This window comes from Peromyscus eremicus, chromosome 1, assembly GCF_949786415.1.
Source record: "Peromyscus eremicus chromosome 1, PerEre_H2_v1, whole genome shotgun sequence".
Classification (NCBI taxonomy): Eukaryota; Metazoa; Chordata; class Mammalia; order Rodentia; family Cricetidae; genus Peromyscus; species Peromyscus eremicus.
Window position 1 is genome coordinate 174,345,413 of NC_081416.1, and position 18,902 is coordinate 174,364,314.

General features: G+C 49.3%; 1 protein-coding gene across 1 annotated transcript; it reads right to left on the reverse strand.

Annotated features, from left to right (window-relative positions):
• Positions 1–13,591: 13,591 nt before the first annotated feature.
• Positions 13,592–17,264, reverse strand: LOC131898241 (homeobox protein SEBOX-like). The gene is made up of 4 exons (XM_059249394.1): positions 17,240–17,264; positions 15,198–15,346; positions 13,784–13,967; positions 13,592–13,695 (listed from the first exon to the last, which is right to left on the reverse strand). Exons 1-4 carry the CDS (start codon positions 17,262–17,264, stop codon positions 13,592–13,594), a joined length of 462 nt encoding a protein of 153 aa, XP_059105377.1.
• Between the last annotated feature and the right edge of the window lie 1,638 nt (positions 17,265–18,902).

The window sequence follows — 18,902 nt, forward strand, 5'->3', positions numbered from 1 at the left end:
TAGAGGAATGAGATGGAAGATGAGGAAGAGCCAGATGGGGAAGAACAAGATGAGGAAGAGCCAGATGAGAGAGAAGGATATGGGAGAGGAGCTGAGATGGGAAAGAACTAGATAGATGGGAACCTCGAAGGGACAGAACTAGATGAAGGAATTAAGATAGAACCTAGAGGGGACAGTAGATAAATAGATAATAGTAGATAAGTATAAGAATAGTAGATAAGTAGAGAGATAAGAATAGATAAGAATAGTAGATAAGTAGAGAGAAGTCAGGCAAGAAAGGAGCTAGAAGCTGGGCGGTGGTGGCGCACGCCTTTAATCCCAGCACTCGGGAGGCAGAGCCAGGTGGATCTCTGTGAGTTCGAGGCCAGCCTGGGCTACCAAGTGAGTCCCAGGAAAGGCACAAAGCTACACAGAGAAACCCTGTCTCGAAAAACCAAAAAAAAAAAAAAAAAAAAAAGGAGCTAGATAAGAGAGCAGAATAGAAGCTGTGTAGAGAGAGAACTATCAGAATAATAAAGCGTATGAACTAAGGAGTTTTGTGTACATAGATTCTTTTCATCAAAGATTAATTATCAGCTGGTTGTAGGTTCTTCCCAGACCCTGGGAGGGTACTGTCGAGGGGCTGGACCCCCCAAGTCCCCGATACACACACACAGTAAACATGTAATAAGCAGAGGTTCCTCCTGCTCCCCTTACATAGTCAAAGATCCCGTGTTCTGGGAATGGTTCCACTCATAGCTGGAGAGCCATCTCTCAGTGGTTAAGAGCACTGGCTTCTCTTTCCAGAGGACCCTAGGTTCTCCCAGCACTCACATGGTGACCTACAACCATCTGTAACTCCAGTTCTAGAGGATCTGATGCCCTCTTCTGGCCTCCTCAGGTACCAGGCATGCACATGGTGCACATACACACAGGCAAAACACCCATACACGTAGGATGATAAATTTATTTATTTATCTTTTTGAAACAGGGTTTCTTTGTGTAGTTTTGGTGCCTGTCCTGGATCTCGCTCTGTAGACCAGGCTGGGCTCGAATCACAGAGATCCACCTGGTTCTGCCTCTCGAGTGCTGAGATCAAAGGCGTGCGCCACCACCGCCTGGCAGGATAAAATAATTTTTTAAAGATGATAATCTCTCATCTCACAGGTGATTCTCAGTTTTGCCAACCACCACCAAGTGGAGCAACCAGTCTTCCCCACCATCTCCAGCTGCCCGTTCCAGAAGGCCATACAGCTGTCTATAGCCCCTTCAGATTACCTTTTTCCACTTGGCAACAGGCTTTATCTCAGGCATGGTGGTACAGGCCTGAGTCTCAGCTCTGGAGGCTGAAGGGCCAAGACCCTGAGTGCAAAGCTGGCATGGGGTCACAGGCGAAAACTGTTTCAACATAGTAAAGAGTGTTGGGGAATCTAGCCATCGGGCTTGGTGTGGAATACCTCCATCATTCTAGAAAGAATTTTGGGAAGCATTGGTCTAGATCTTAAATTTAACCATTTTCTTAAAAATTTAAAATTTGAGCCAGGTGGTGGTGGTGCACACCTTTAATCCCAGCACTCTGGAGGCAGAAGCAGGCGGATCTCTGTGAGTTCGAGGCCAACCTGGACTACAGAGTGAGTTCCAGGAAAGGTGCAAAGCTACACAGAGAAACTCTGTCTTGAAAAACAAAAAAAAAAAAAAAAAAAAAAAAAATTGGCTTATGTGTATAGGTTTGTAACATGTGCATGCCTGGTGTCTGCTGAAGGCAGAAGAGATCCCTTGGGACTGGAGTTAGTTCATCAAAACAAAACAAACAACGCCAGGCAGTGGTGGCACACACCTTTAATCCCAGCACTCAAAGGGAGAGGCAGGCGGATCTCTGTGAGTTCGAGGCCAGCCTGGTCTACAGAGTGAATTCCAGAACAGCCAGGGCTACACAGAGAAACCCTGTCTCGAAAAAAATAAAACAACCAAACCAAACCAAAGAAAGAAAAAAAAAAAAATACGGGAGCCATGTCTCCAGCCCCTCTGTTTCAGTTTTTTCCCCCCAAGTAAAAAAAGGGCTGGTGAGATAGTTCAGCACTTGCTGCAAAGCCCTGTCTCCGGTGTGCCCTGCATCCCAAACACACACACACACACACACACACACACACACACACACACACACAGAGGCAATAAATAAAAAATTGTTTAAAAGGAGTACTCTGACCTCTGGGTTCCGCCCTCAGCACTGCCAACATAAAACAATGCCAACTCTAAGCAGAAAGCAAAGCCAAGGGACTCTGTGGCCAATCCCTTCTTGTCTCCGAACCGACCTCAGGGTTTGTCAGGTCATATAGCGTTTTACGCAAGCTGCCTGTCCCTATTCTCTTTCTCCAGTAGCCTGACACAGGTCTGCCTACACCAGACCTAATTCTGTTCTCCCCAATCCCTCGCTTCCGGCTGAGGCCAGTCTGGATTTAGAGGATTGTCGAGTTTGCTAAATGGGACCAGACAGGGTCAGAGAACCAGCTATGGGGCGAACTAGGGCCAGGATAGCCACTAGGGGGCAGCAGAGACTCTCCAGATCCTCGGGGACACGGTATTGAGGTCCCCGCGTCTCTTTCTGGATGTCACCGAGACACTGGAACTCAACCCAAGCACAGGGCCTACATGGGTCTGCACCAGGTCCACTGCGTATATATTATAGCTACCAGCTTAGTATCTTTATGGGACTCGTGCGTGCCAGAGCGAGAAGGTCTCGGATTCTTGTGCCAGCTCTTGGGAACTCCTCCTCTTATTGGGCTGCAGTGTCCAACTATTATATGATGGTTTTTGCTTCACCTTATTTTATTTTGTTGTGTTTGGTTTTTCTCTTAGAAGCCTGTTCTTCTCTACCGAGAGACAGAAAGGGAGTAGATTCTGAGGGGGAAGATGGTGTGTAGAACTGGGAGGAGGAGAGGGAGGGGAAACTATAATCAGAATATATTGTACGAGAAAATAATACATATATTATCCCCCCCAACCCCCGCCCCAGACAAAGTTTCACTTCGTGGCCCTGACTGTCCTGGAACAGATCCTACTCCTTCTCTGTCTTCCAGAGAGCTAGGATTAAAGATGTGTGCCACTACATTCAACTTGCCTGGAAAGTTAAAAAAAAAAAAAAAAAATTAAGCTGGGCATGGTGGGGGTAATCCCAGCCCTCGGGAGGCAGAGGCAGGTGAATCTCTGTGAATGCAAGGTTAGTTGATTTACATAGCTCCTAGGCTAGCCAGTAATACATAGTGAGAGCCTGTCTCAAAATAAAAAACAAACAAACAAAAAGCCCAGGTGTGGTAGTGTACACCTTTAATCCCAGCCCTCGGGAGGCAGAGGCAGGTGGGTGTCTCTGAGTTCAAGGCCAGCCTGGTCTACATAGTGAGTTCCAGGACAGAAAGGGCTACACAGAGAGACCTTGTTTAAAACAAAATATTAAAACAAAGCCAAAACAAGCAAGGCAGGTGGTAGCCTTTGATCCCAGCACTTGGGAAGCAGAGGCATAACAAGTTTGAGGCCAGCCTGGGCTACATGAGACCCCCTCTTTTTTTTATTTTATTTATTTATTTATTTATTTATTTATTTATTTATTTATTTATTTATTTATTTTTTGGTTTTTCGAGACAGGGTTTCTCTGTGTAGCTTTGCGCCTTTCCTGGAACTCACTTGGTAGTCTTTCCTGGAACTCACTTGGTAGTCCAGGCTGGCCTCGAACTCACAGAGATCCGCCTGGCTCTGCCTCCCGAGTGCTGGGATTAAAGGCGTGCGCCACCACCGCCCGGCTCTCTCTTTTTTTTTTTAATGTAGGGTCTCACTATGGAGCTTTGGCTGACCTGAAATAAACTGAGACTTGCCTCCTTTATAATAAGATCTGTTTTTATATGTATATATTTTCGTGTGTGTGTGTGTGTGTGTGTGTGTGTGTGTGTGTGTGTATGTGTGTGTGTGTGTACATGCAGAGGCCAGAGTAGGATGTTAGTGTGTCCCCCCCCCCCTTTCTTTTCTTTTGAGACAGGGTTTCTCTGTGTAGCTCTGGCTGTTCTGGAACTCACTCTGTACCCCAGGCTGGCCTCGAACTCACAGAGATCCGCCTGCCTCTGCCTCCTGAGTGCTGGGATTAAAGACGTGCATCGCCGCCGCCGCCGCCGCCGCCGCCACCACCACCACCACCACCACCACCACCACCTCCTGGCTTGGGTGGTTGGCCAGTTTTCATCCGCTTTCCTCCCCAGGACTGGGGGTTCAGGCACACACAGCCAAGTCCAGCTTTGCAAGTGGGTGCTGTGAATTCAAACTCAGGTCCTCATCCTTGCAGAACAAGACCTCTTACCCTTGGAGCCACCTCCCCAGTCCCCAGTCCCCGTCTTTAAAGAAAAATAGAGGGTTTTATGCTTTTCATTAAATATCTGACAGGGTGCAGAGCCGTGGTTCTCAACCTTCCTAATACTGTGACCATTTAATAGGGTTCCTCATGTTGTGGTGATACCCCCCAAACCATAAAATCATTTTGTACCGGGCGGTGGTGGCGCACGCCTTTAATCTCAGCACTTGAGAGGCAGAGCCAGGAGGATCTCTGTGAGTTCGAGGCCAGCCTGGGCTACCAAGTGAGTTCCAGGAAAGGCGCAAAGCTACACAGAGAAACCCTGTCTCGAAAAACCAAAAATAAATAAATAAATAAATAAATTATTTCATTACTACTTCATATCTGTAACTTTGCTACCGCTATGAATCTGATAGGGGACCTGAGGGGGTCCTGACCCACAGATTGTGTAGAGACCCTGTAGCACTTTCTTGGAAGCACTCCCCTCAGAGAGTGGAGGGCAGAGGAGAGCCTGAGCCCACCTCCTGTTCACAGCTACTTAAGGAGCCTGGGAAGACCGGAGGACATGACTCTGGACAGGCTGTCACACCATCTGTTGCTGCGTCCCTGGGGCCCCTTTCAGTTCTTTGACCTGGCTGAGATTCTGCAGACACTGGCCGGGCTCTAAGAGGATTGGGCTAGGTGATGAGTTAGGCTAGGTCAAGGCCAAGGAAATTATGCTACCTGGCCACCCGGCTAGAGGCTAATGAGAAAGGAAGAAGAGGGGAACCGGACATCAAGATGGCTCAGTGAAGCCCAGTGTGAGGTTGCACGTCTGTACTCCCAGCACAGCCAAGGCTGAGGCGGGAAGAGTGCCTTGAATTCACTGGTAGTCTCAACTGCTTAGCAGGACACCCCCAGCCCGTTTTAATGTAACCTGTCATTTAACTGCTCTCTGCAGCTGCACCCCACTCTCCCTTTCTATTCGATGAGCACTTTTGCGGGCTACAGGGGACTTGGGACCAAAGACGTCCCTGTGGTGGTGGTGGTGGTGGCGGTGGCGGCGGCGGCGGCGGCGGCGGCGGCGGCGGCGGCAACAGCCTTAGCCAGAAGGTGCAAGGACAAGCCCCAATTTATCACAATTCGCTCTTGAAGCCTGCCAGGGCTGCAGAGCTGGGAGGCCAGCTCCTCTGTGAGGGTCTGTTTGGCAGTGACCTTGCTTCTGAAGGTCCCGTTCCACATTCCTTTAGCCCGAGCCCGTGGACGTTGATGGAGCCAGCCAGTGACGTCAGCGGGGTTGTAATCACCCACGCGTGTTCACGCTCTGTCCTGAGAGAGTGGGGGAATCCTTGGCTGAGGATGTACACCTAGCCTTTCAAGACAGACTCCTGTGCCTTCCTTCCTGGGACCTGGCAGTACAGTGGCAGACAAATACCCAGAGACCTGTGTATTCTGCTTACCTGAGGCCCAGGCCCTGCTTGATTTTTTTCTCCCACCGCCTGGCAAGAGATGCATGCTTGACCCCCTCAAAATGGGTAGTTTCTACCTGTTTGTGGGCTACACAGGGCATGGTGAGAGAGGCAAAAAGGACCTTCTCTCTCTCTTTTAACTTTAATCTTACTATTTTTAAAATATTTTTTTAATGACCATGGCTTCCCCTCCCTCCCAACCCCTCTACCCCAGATCCACTCCTCCTCCTTTCCCTTCAGAAAAGGGCAGCCCTAACAGGGCTGTCAACCAAACATGGCATAACAAATTGTTAATACAATTAGGCATATCATATTAAGGCAGCTGGATGAGGCTGGAAGAAGGACTTTTTTTTTTTTTTTTTTCGGGATAGGGTTTCTCTGTGTAGTTTTGGTGCCTTTCCTAGAACTCACTCTGTAGACCAGGTTGGCCTCAAACTCAGAGATCCGCCTGGCTCTGCCTCCCGAGTGCTGGGATTAAAGGTGTGCGCCACCACTGCCCAGCTCAAAGGACCCTCTCTTAATTAGGTGGTAGTGTACATCTTTAATCCTAGCACCTGGGAGGCAGAGAGAGAAGGATCTCCCAGTTCCAGGTCAATCTGATCTACAGAGTGAGTTCCAGGACAGCCAGGGCTACACAGAGAAACCCTGTCTCGGGGAGGGGGAGGGTGTGTTCTAGAAGAAGAAAATGAATTCAAGGAATCAAGGTCATCTAGCTGTATGAGACCCTTTCTTAAAATAAACAGGTGTTGGGGGCCTGAGAGATGGTTTTTTGTGACCCCCCCCCCCCCAGACAGTCTCTCTGTAGCATTGGAGCCTGTCCTGGACTAGCGCTGTAGCCCAGGCTGGCCTTGAACTCAGAGATCCACCTGCCTCTGCCTCCTGAGTGCTGGGATTAAAGGCATGCGCCACCACTGCCCAGCTAAAGAAATGACCATTTTTTTTTTTGTTTGTTTGTTTTTTTTTTTTTGAGACAGGGTTTCTCTGTGTAGCTTTGCGCCTTTTCTGGATCTCACACTGTAGACCAGGCTGGCCTTGAACTCAGAGATCCACCTGCCTTTGCCTCCCAGTGCTGGGATTAAAGGCGTGCGCCACCACCGCCTGGCCTCAAGCAGTTGAGTGTATACTGCTTTTGCAGAGGACTCAAACTCAGTTCCCAGTACCTTTATTAGGCAACTCACTACAGCCTGTAACCAGCTCCAGGGTCTGCAGCACTGCCTTCTGAACACACACCAATTCTCGAGGCCTCCCCATGCTGAGTGTGGCACAAACTAATATCAGCCATGCACTCAGGAGAAAGACAGGCAGATTCTCTTCAGTTCCAGGGCAGCCTGGTCTACAGATCCATCTATCCCTCCCTCAAAAGCAAAACCCAAGTTTCCTACACCTCAGGTTTCTTCCTTGTCCTCTACGTCTCCTTGACAATGGCATGTTTTTCTGTACTGTCCCTACCAGGGGACACTTAAGAAGCAGCCTTGTCACATTGTATCTGCGCCCCACCCCCACAGCCTGTCACGGGTCCCTCCAAATCCCCACTAATGCGCCCTGTTTTGCTGAGGCCATGTGGCTTTAAGAGGATTGAGTATTCCATAAAACAGACCAGGGTGGTAAAGAGAACCAGCCAACTGTGGAGACTCTGGGGCTAGGAAGGGAGACAGAGAGGGACCCAGGACCCTGACAGTGGGTGCAAAGAAACCAGGAACTCAAGACTAGACCAGAGGCTGAGCCACTGGTGAAAGGAGAAGACGGTTCGCTTCTCCTCTGACCTCCACAAACGTGTGGCACGTGCTTCCACAAATACATACCAAACTACCACAGGGCCCAGCTTATCACTCGGAAGACTACGTGATGGCTGAGCATTACCACTAGCTTCAGGACTCTACACCCTACTACAGAGATAGGGATACAGGAAAAAGCCATACATCATGAAAAATGTTGGCCGTAGGTGGTACATGCCTTTAATCCCAGCACTTGGGAGGCAGAGATAGGTGGGTGTCTGTGATTCTGAGGCCTGCCTGGTGGAGAGTGAGTTCCAGGACAAGCTCCAAAAGCTAGAGAAATCCTGTCTTGGGGGGAAAAAAAAGGAAAATATGCAGCTCCTACATACCATTGAATTTTACCAAGCTCTAAGGAAAAACAAAATCCTTAGGAAAGTGGATGGAACTGGAAAATATATTAAACACAGTAACCCATATGCTGAGAGATAAATGCCATGTGTCCTGATTAAAGGTATGCACCACCATGCTCTTAGTTGGGTTGTATCTTTTATCTTTAACCACACCCCCAGATTTGGATCTCTTGAGTTCAAGGCCACCCAGAGCAACAAATCAAAAGAAGGCCGGAAAATAAACTAAAACATCACCCCAAGATACCCACTACCAATCTGCAATCCATTCTAGGTTATTAAAACCGTGGACTGGGCTATAGAATAAGACCCATTAAGAAAAAGTTAATTTCTGTGAAGCTTTATTATCAATCTAATACAGAGACAAAGCCCAACACCCTTATCCCAACAAGCAAGCTGAATAACATTTAACAAAAAGAGCCACTTTCTTAATAATACGAGGAAAAACAAAAAGCAAAACAAAACCAAAAAATGGCTGAGGTAGAGGCCGAGGTATTAATGAGGCTGTGATCCCCGGCCAAACCATGACACACTCTCAGAGATACCCAGAAGAGGTTTTGGGCTCCTCCAAGGCTGTTTCAGGGAGCCTCCTCCTGCTCCTCCTCCAGCTCCTCCAGCTCCTGCTGCTGCTCCTCCTCCTCCAGCTCCTCCTGCTCCTGCTGCTGCTCCTCCTCCTCCAGCTCCTCCAGCTCCTGCTGCTGCTCCTCCTCGGCTTTCCGAGTTTCAAGGCACACGGATCTCTCAGACAATCCTTTGTGCTGGTAGAACACCATGGGGCCACCCCCTCTTGAGGACGGCATTTGCAGCCTGGGCGGACTTTTCAGGCTGTGCGCAGCCGCACGTCTCCGCCTCTGAAAAGGGCAGGGGTAGCCGGAGTAATAAAGGCTCCACGGGCACCCTTGGCTCTCCGGTTCTGGCTCGCTGTCACGTGACTCGTCCACATAGGGACTCGGCTCCTCTCTGAATTCCTCGGTCAACTCCTCGGGGTCCTCCACCATGTATTCTTCCTGGAGAGACAGAGAGAGTAAGGCAGAGTCATGTCAAAGTAGCCCTCGGTCTCTTTCTGTTCTTCCTCTACACGGAGGCCTGCTTGAGGTTTTGTTATATTTATTTTTTTTCAAGGGCCGATTCCAGAGGTCTGGAGCTCTCAGAGGATATGCCAGAGCTGACTGGGAGCCCCCCACTGGGCGGTGTAGCCCAGGATAATCTTGAATTTCTGGTTCTATCTCCACCTCCCAAGCCTCTGTTTTTGTTTGTTTATCCCCTGTGTAGTCCTGGCTGTTCTGGAACTCGGATCTGTAGACCAGGCTGGACCTGCACTCAGAGATCCGAATATCTCTACCTGCCCCCAGTGTTGGGATTACAGGCATGAACCACCCACCACTGCCTGACTTTTTTTTCTTCTTTTGAGAACAGTAGCCCAAACTAACTTCAAACTATTTTATGTAGGCCAGCAAGGATGACCTTTGAACTCCTGGTGTAACAGCCTCCTCCTGTAGTGCTGAGATAGATGATGGACATTTAGTCACCAAGTTAGGACATAATGCTTTTTTTTTTTTTTTTTTTTTTTTTGATAGGGTCTTACTGTATAAGCCTTGGCTGACCTAGAACTGGCTATGTCTCAAAATTACAGAGATCTCAGGCCATGGTGGTGGTGGGCTTGGCTAGGTGGTTCCAGAACTGCCTCGGGGAATAGTCCAGGCTATACAAAGAAATCCTGTCTTGAAGTAGGGCGTGTGGGGTGGTGCGGAGAGATGGGGCCACCACACTCGGTTTAAGGCCTATTTTGATGATGGTCTATGGGAGATCAGGAATGGTGGGCACCCAGGGACCCCTGCAGCCCCCAGCCCTTCTGGGCATCTGGGGAGTGCCATCCATTAGGTGGGGAGGGGAATCTGACCTCAGTGTCTTCTAGCTCGAGTTTGACAGCCAAGGCCTTGCTTAGCTCCTTGCTTTGGTCTGGCTCCTCCTTGAAGTGTCTTTCCAGCTCTTGACAAGGCTCATGGGTAAGCTCGAAGTGTTGATTCCCGCCGGCTGAGAGGAGAGAACAGATCAGTAAAGGACGCTTTCTGCCCTTCACAGGTGAGCCTGCTCAACTGCTAGCCCCTAAAGGAGCTTGCTAGTAACATTAGTAACTTGAGTTTGATCCTGGGGGCCCCATGGTGAAGGACTCCAAGATAGGTCTCATACCACATGAGTGTTAGTTCAAGAAATAAATAAAATAAAGCGGGGTGGTGGCACAAGACCTTGATTCCAGAGAGTGGGGGAGGGTCAGAGTCTGTCTTTCCCTTCTAGTCCTTACTTTCTGCTCCCCTGAAGCTCCCATAACTTCCCAGGGGAACCCACCCACGCCCGAGTACTGTCGCACCCTGACTCGACATTTCAAACCCCAGGCACCTCTGCCTATCCAGGTTTCTGCAGCCAACACCCTGAAATGGGCGGGCCAGGTACCAAGTTGCTGCCCCTGGCTTGCTCCCCAACGCTCCCCTCCTTCCCGTTAGCTGACCAGCTGGGACCCGGAGCCTTGCAGAGACCAAAGTGCCAAGTGCTTGTTTCAGCTCCCCACACGCCTTTTCACCCCTCTTTCCAAAGCTATGCAGCGGGTCCTACTTGCAATGAGGCCGGGCCTCTTCTGGGGGCCCAGACCAGATCTGCAAAGCTTTAGTCCCAGAATCACATACCTGCCAACCCCTCAGCATCCAAACCTCCTTCTGAGGGCCCAGACGTGCACAACTTCGAAGACTCCGCCATCTTGACCGCAGTCACTTGAGCTCCAGCTGATCAGTTTGAGCCTTGACTCCAGGAGTTTGGCTTAAATCCTCCCTGGGCTCTGGGCCCACCCAGTTGGGTACCTCCCACCTGTAGCTCCTCCCACTCTTCCGATTGTCTGCTCCACCCCTCTGCACCCTCCAGGGCATTGCCTGGCAGGGTCCTATGGTCCTCATGGTACCATAGATTAAGTTCTGCGGCTTAATCAAGGGAACTGGGGAAAACACTCGGCCTTGGCCCCACCCTCTCAAGCCTCGAAAGCCCAGGAGAAGGCCTGGTTTCACTCCGGATCATAACAGGAAATGGGCCTCCAACCAGTCTGTTCCTTCAGGTGTTCATTATCACTCCTTCCTGAAGCTGAGTGCTTCTCCTCCAAGACCGGGGACCAACCCGGAGTCCCATGTCCCTGACGGCACCCTCTCCCTGGTCCTGAACGTTACTGGGGCTGTTATAGTCACAGGGTTCCCTTTGGGTGTCTGGACTAGAGAGGTCAGAAAGCTGCCCTGCGTGGTAGGCTCTCTTCCAAGGCTTGTCCCTGAGCTAAAGGCTGATGGGAATCTTGGGGACAGATGTTGTCTCCTGGTGTTGGGTAAAACCACCTCCTTTTCCTTTTTTACTTAATTTTCCTTGTTTGGTTTTTTTTTTTTTTTTTGGTTTTTCGAGACAGGGTTTCTCTGTGTAGCTTTGCGCCTTTCCTGGAACTCACTTGGTAGCCCAGGCTGGCCTCGAACTCACAGAGATCCGCCTGGCTCTGCCTCCCAGTGCTGGGATTAAAGGCGTGTGCCACCACCGCCCGGCTCCCTTGTTTGGTTTTTGAGATAGGGTCTCACTATGTGTTGTGTAGCTCTGGCTGCCCTGGAACTATGTATTCTAGGCTTAAAATTATGTGTTTGTGTGTACTACTAAAGGTGGAACCCAGGATTTTGAATGTGCTAGGCCACATTCAAAGGCTGGAGACAGGGTCTCACCAGTAACTCTGGCTGACCTGGAACTTGCTGTGTAGACCAGGCTGACCTGTTCAACTCAGATCCATCTGCCTCTGAGTGCTGGAATTAAAGGCGTGTGCCACCACACCCAGCATTGTTTACTTTTTGAGACAAGCAGGCCAGGATAATAGTTTCAGAGAGCAAAATTTAGACTGGACTCTTGCATGCCCACAAACAAGCACCAATTATTTATTGAAATATCGAGGGGTCGAGTCCATAGAATCAATCTATATCTCCACAAACTAAAGTTCCCAGGAAAAGAAAATCCATGTCATCTATGTCTATGTTAAAGATTCTACAAGGAGCTGGGTGTGGTGACCACGCCTTTAATCCCAGCATTGGGAGGGCAGGCAGGTGGATCTTTCTGAGTTTGAGAATTCTATAAGCGTGCCAAAGTTATGCAGAGACCTTGTCTCAACAAACAAACGAGCAAGATTCTGAGACTGTGGAAAATCTCTTAGACTGTGGTAGTAGCCTTTCACTGCTCCCCTGACATCCTATTCTACAATCGGGCAAATCCTTTACTTTTTCCTATGTGTTAACAGAACACTCACTTCCACCAAACCCAAAGAATGTCATCTGCAGGCTGGGCACGGTGGAGCTCACCTTCATTTCTATCATCCAGGGGCCAGAGGCAGGCAGATCTCTGGGAGTTCAAGGCCAGGGATGTTCCATGCAGAGAATCCCCACCCTGCAGTAATCACTTAGTTATGGTCACCCCAATTTATTTATTTATTTTTGTTTTTTCAAGACAGGGTTTCCTGTGCAGCTTTGCGCCTTTCCTGGAACTCGCTTGGTAGCCCAGGCTGGCCTCGAACTCACAGAGATCCTCTGCCTCCCGAGTGCGGTCACCACAATTTATTTGGTAAATACCTTCTAGATTTCAATCTCTGTCTCTCAGGCCTTCCCATTCTTGGCCTCACATGGGGGAACTCAAAACCTGTTCCATTATCACTATATTGAGCTCAGAGTAACTGTTTTGACTTTATGTGTATGGATGGTTTGTCTGTGCATGTGTATACAGTGCCCTGGAAGCCAGAAGAGGGCTTCACAGTCTCTGGAGCTTAAGTTCCAATTCCAAACCACCACATGGGTGCTGGGAATCAAACCCAGGTCCTCTGGAAGAGTAGCTTGTGCTCTTCATGGCTGAGCCATTTCCTCAGCCTCTAAACTATCTCTTAAAGACCTTAGGATCAGGGCCAAGTGATGGAGGTGTACTTTAATCTTAGCACTTGGGAGGCAAAGGCAGGGGCCCTGATCTCTGTGAGTTTGAGGCCAGCCTGGTCTACAGAGAGAGTTCCAGGATAGGCTCTAAAAGCTACACAGAGAAACCCTGTCTTGAAAAACAAAACAAAACAAACAAACAAAAACCTGAACCAGCATAGGTGCTGAGATGGCTGTGGGGGAAATGTATTTTGTTTGTCAACCAAGCCCAAAGACCCAAGTTCTACTCCCAGACCCATATGGAAGAATGGATTCCTAAGTTGCCCTGGCTGCTACACAACCAGCTGACATCCACAAACACAAAGTTTTTTAAAAAGTAATTTTATTCATCAATTAATTTCATCGATCTGCCACTCCCCGATCTAAAACCCCAAAACAGGTCAAATTGCTAAGAAGCAACTTGAGAAGCACTAGTAGACAAGGAAAAAAAATCAAATAACTCCAAAAGCTACACAGAGAAACCCTGTAATCAAATAAAACCAGAAAATACTCATACTCATGCATAAACTTGTACCTGGGAATTAGAGGCAAGATCAAGGTCATTCTGTTACATATTGATAGCTAGCCTGAGGTACAGGCAACCTTGGGTGGGGTGTTATAAGAATTAGAACCATAACCCCCAGTCCAGGAGAGGCAGAAATCATTGAGATGGGACCCTGTGGGGTGTGGCCCTCTAATGGAGGCCCCAGTTAGAGACTCAGAAACTCTGCTTGGCTTGACATCATCCATGCTATTTCTCGTCCAGCGCCATGTGTCTTGACACCCAAGTGTTGAGGGATGGAACACCACCCCCCTCACCCAGTCTCTGGAAAGCCTCCAGCATTTTGGTGAGTTCTGTGAAGCCAGGAGTCGACAAGGGGGTTTGGACCACATGTTGGAGCAGCCCGTGGGTCAACAAACTCCGGATGGCAGAATCCGCAACTGTGTTCACAGCTGGATGAAGACTCCGAGGAATTGATGGGAATGAGCCTGAACCGCCAGCTCGGTGGCCGGCAGCAGTGGGCTTTGTGGGACTCACAGGAAGAGGTGTTAGGCCGGACAGACTGCTGTAGCCTGGCAATGCGAGGGCGCATCTCCTGCTCCAAGGAACGCTGGATGAACCAAGTCTGCAGGGTGGAAGGGCACATGGAAACACAGAGTCACCTAATGCTCCCTAGTCCCTGAGGCTTAGATACTGGGGGTGGGGGGGCGACACGATGCTTAATCCAGGACCCAAAGGGAGGCCCCCTAAAGGAAGACTGAGGGTTCTGAAGGGCAGAGCCTACCAACTAGGGATCCAGCCCGCTCGAGTACCTAGGCTAGACCTTAGGGGCTTCTCAACCTTCCTTATGCTTCGACACTTTTTTTTTCTTTTTTTTGGTTTTTCGAGACAGGGTTTCTCTGTGTAGCTTTGCGCCTTTTCCTGGAACTCACTTGGTAGCCCAGGCTGGCCTCGAACTCACAGAGATACGCCTGGCTCTGCCTCCCGAGTGCTGGGATTAAAGGCGTGCGCCACCACCGCCCGGCTGCTTCGACACTTTTAATGGGTTGTGGTGATCAATAACCATAAAACTGTTGTTGCTAGTTCAAAAATTACAATTTTGCTACTGTTAAGAATTGAAGCCTGGAGGGCTGGAGAGATGGCTCAGAGATTAAGAGCATTGACTGCTCTTCCAGAGGTCCTGAGTTCAATTCCCAGCACGCACATGGTGGCTCACAACCATCTGTAATGAGATCTGGTGCCCTCTTCTGGCCTGTAGACATACATGCAGGCAGAACACTGCATACATAATAAATAAATCTAAAAAAAAAAAAAGAAAAGAAAAAAAAATAGACAAGTGACCTGAACAAATGACATTAGCCGGGCAGTGGTGGCGCACGCCTTTAATCCCAGCACTCGGGAGGCAGAGCCAGGCGGATCTCTGTGAGTTCGAGGCCAGCCTGGACTACCAAGTGAGTTCCAGGAAAGGCGCAAAGCTACACAGAGAAACCCTGTCTCGAAAAACCAAAAAAAAAAAAAAAAAAAAAAAGAATTGAAGCCTGGCGGTGGTGGTGCACGCCTTTTATCCCAGCACTTGGGAGCCAGAGGCAGGCGGATCTCTGTGAGTTTCGAAGCCAGCCTGGTCTACAAACCGAGTTCCAGGAAAGGCACAAAGCTACCCCAGAGAAACCCTGTCTCAAAAACCCAAAAAGAATCGAAATGTAAATACTTGATGTGCAACTTCTGTGAAAGGATTCTTCGAGAGGACCACCCCCCACCCCCACCCCCCCACTCCCCGCCTCCCTGCGCAAGGGTTTCGACCCACATGTTGAGAACCACTGGTTGATAGGAGCTCAAGGTGGGAGGGGAATCTGACCTCAACTTGTTCTTCCTTCAGGTTGAGTCTGGTGGCCAGGACCCTTCGAGCCTCGAGGTCTGGGTATGGCTCCAACTTGAACTGTCTTTCCAGTTCCCATAGCTGTTCCCAACTGAAGTCTCGGTCAAGGGGGTCCGGGGTATAGGGGGCTGGGAGAAAGAGGGAGAAAGGGATCAGAGAAACCCTATCATGGCTCATCCCGTGCTGCCAAGCCCGATTGATGACTTGGTGGTTTTGATCCCGAGGGACCTCATGGTGGAAGGAGGTGATCCACTCAAGAAAGTGGTCCTCAGACCTCCACACATCCCCTGGCACAGTCACACACAAAATAAATAACTGTAAAAGAGAAAAGCCTTTCTCACAACCCCAAGCTCTGCTTTCCATTTTGGGGGAGCCACTCCTGCGATCCCACCACAATTTCCCACTTTTCCAGATTCACTCAGTTCACCTTTCTGGGCGTCGGGATCTGAACCTTTGAAAAAGGGAGTATGGAGAGTCACACCCTTAATCCCAGCATTTGCTGAGCTGAGGCAGGAGAGTGGGGCTTTTGATCCTGCTGTTCCCTACCAAGAACTGGGATTATAGACTCAAACAAAGTTTGTTTGGGTGTAGTGGCACAAGCCTGTAATCCCAGAATTTGGGAGGCAGAGGCAGGTGGATGTCTGAGCCTAATCTACAGGGAAACCCTGTTGGAAACAAGAGTTCGAGATCATTTCCCACATGCCTGACTGACCTCCGTGACACCCTGTCTCTAAAGAATTTAAAATTGCCTGGCGGTAGTGGCTTATCCCAGCACTCAGGGTGGGCAGGAAGGGTGTATGCGGGGGACGGGGGTCAGAGGCAGGTGGATCTCTAAGTTCGAGGAGAGCCTGGTCTACAGAGCCAGTTCCAGGACAGCCAAGGCTACAAAGAAAAACTCTTGTCCCGAAAAACCAACCAACAAACCAGCCAACCAACCAACCAACCAACCAACCAAAAGCCCACAGAAGAAAAATCAAAACTCAACAAGCTGATGAGTTTGCAAACACTTCCAGGTTAATAAGTACAGGAGCCTCAGGCCCCAGCAGGCAGGCAGTATGGAGGAGGAGCCCCAGGAGTCTCCAACCAGACTGCTGCCACATCGACTTTCTTTCCCTTCAACCCCAACCTTGCAGGAGCCAAAGTTCCATGTGCTCCGATCAGTTCATGATCACACAGAGACCCCTCAACTGTATTGTGAAGGCCTCAATTTCCACAAGGCTGGGTCTGCTCTGCTCTGGGGGCCAGATAGGATCTGCAAAGCCCAAGTCTGAGAATCGCATCCTTGCCCATCCCATACCATCTAAACAGGCTCCTGAGGGGCTAGACTCGGGCAGGGAAAGCGGAGGCCTTTCCATCTTCTCTGTAGCTCACTTCAGGTGTTCTGAGAACCGAGGTTTAAATACCACCTCCATCCTAGGCCTGGGACCCTCCCCCTGCAGCTACTAGCAGCCTCCACCTCTCTAAATCACTCCACTTACATTGTAGTCCACATTGCCCTGCCCTGTCACAGCCCCACCCTGGGGCCGGGACCTTGCTGGGTTCTAAATTCCTCCTTGAGGAACTACTCCTCCTGCTGGGTGCCTAGTGCTTGTAAACTGAGGCTTGGTTTAGTCCTGTAAAACCTGCAGCCAGGAGGAGGCAGGGGCTCCACCCAGGGTCTCCTTTGCAGCAAATGGCACCCTGCCAGTCAGATGCCCAAGTGTTCATTTCTTCTTGAACGTGGATGACCTTTTTCCACGGCCAGGGACCAGTCTAGTGTCTCAGGCTGCTACCCTCCTTGTGCCTGGATTACCCAGCAATCTCTAGGGTTTTCCCTAGGTGCCTTGACAGGAGGACTTGGGTGACCAGTGTGATGGTCCCTTACTTAACTGTTGAGGCTAGGACCTTGCACTTACTCGGTGCTTTACCACTGAACCACTGGGAAAGGCCACTCTCAACCTTTCCTCCCTGCTCTCTGAGACAGGATCTCTGTAGACTATAGACTGTCCTTGAACTCAAGAGATTCACCTACTCTGCCCTACCTCTCCCATTAAAGGGGTGTGCCATCATGCTCTGCTTCAATCTCTTTTTGAGGGGTGTTTTGTTTTGGTTTGAGTTTTTTGTTGTTTTGTTTTGTTTTTCTGAGATGGGGTTTTTCTGTGTATCCCCGACTGTCCTGGAACTCACTCTGGACACCAGGCTGGCCTCAGATTCAGAGATCCACCGGTCTCTGTCCATGGGATTAAAAGCATGCACCATCACCGCTCTGCCTCAGCCCTTAATTTTTAAAACTGGTTTTGAGTCCAGCAGTGGTGGTGCACCTTTAATCCCAGCACTTAGGAGGCAGAAGCAGGTGGATCTCTGAGTTCGAGGCCAGCCTGATCTACTGTGTGAGTTCCAGAACAGGCAGAGTTGTTATACAGTGAAAATCTGTGGGTGGGAGGAAGTGGGGGATGGCCAGAGTGACTGAATAGTTCTCATGTAAAAGATGAGACACCACAGAAATAAGTGAACACTTAACACATCAATTGTGGACTAACATAATTCAATCAATCCCTCTTGTATGTGAGCAGTAGTGCCTAAGACTGGGGAGCCACACCTATGTTAAAGACATATCTGATAAGGAGTTGGACTGTGTATCAGAAAACAAAACCCAGCTGAGCGGTGGTGGTGCTCGCCTTTAATCCCAGCACTTTGTAGGCAGAGCAAGGTGGATCTTTGAGTTCGAGGCCAGCCTGGTGTATAGAGTGAGATCCAGGACAAGCATCAAAACTACACAGAGAAACCCTGTCTCGAGAAAAAAAAAGAAAAAAGAAAAAGACCCCAAAATTTTAAATGAGCTGGAGATATGGCTCATAGGTTAAGAACACTGGCTGGGGTTGGGGATTTAGCCCAGTGGTAGAGCGCTTGCCTAGCAAGCGCAAGGTCCTGGGTTCGATCCTCAGCTCAAAAAAAAAAAAAAAAAAAAAAGAAAAAGAAAAAGAAAAAGAACACTGGCTGATCCTTCCAGGATGAATTCCCAGCACCTACATGGTGGCTCACAAGCTCCTGTAACTTCAATTTGAGGGAATATGGCTTCTTCTGGTCTCTGTGGATGTTAGATTTTCTTTAAGGCAACTGTAAAAAGATGGAAGATAGAAAGAAAGACTTGGTCTGACCTTAGACAGGACCATGTTTATTCACTGAGAGGGGATGCTTTTCTCACCTACATGTGTGGGTGGCCAAAATGCCTATAGAAGATTGGATGGGCCCTTTATATAAGGGTGGAAATTGTTATGCCCAGATTGGGACCCCAAAGAGACCACCGAAGACCTTGGATGTCCAGAATGCAACAGCAAGGTTTATTCTGTAGATACAAGTCTAGACAGGGAACTCATTCCTACACCCAATACAGTGAGGCAGGGAGGAGTTGCTCTTTCTTTGTGAGGCTAGCTTTTTAAAGGCAAAAACCACAAGCCCTTCAGGGGGGTTGGGGGAGTTTTGCACAGGTGCAACTTGGATTGGTTTATTTTTATCTCTGTTCTCTTTTAATTGGGTGAGGGTATGTAACTTTTGAATTTACTGGTTGGTGGTTACAATTATCACTTTGGGGGCAGTCCAGCACAAGTCCCAGGCTTTGTCCTTGAGCCACCATAGGGCTTGGCTGGCCAAGCATGTACTGACTGTGGGGGCTGGCTCAGTGGTCCAGGCTCTGTCCTTGAGCTT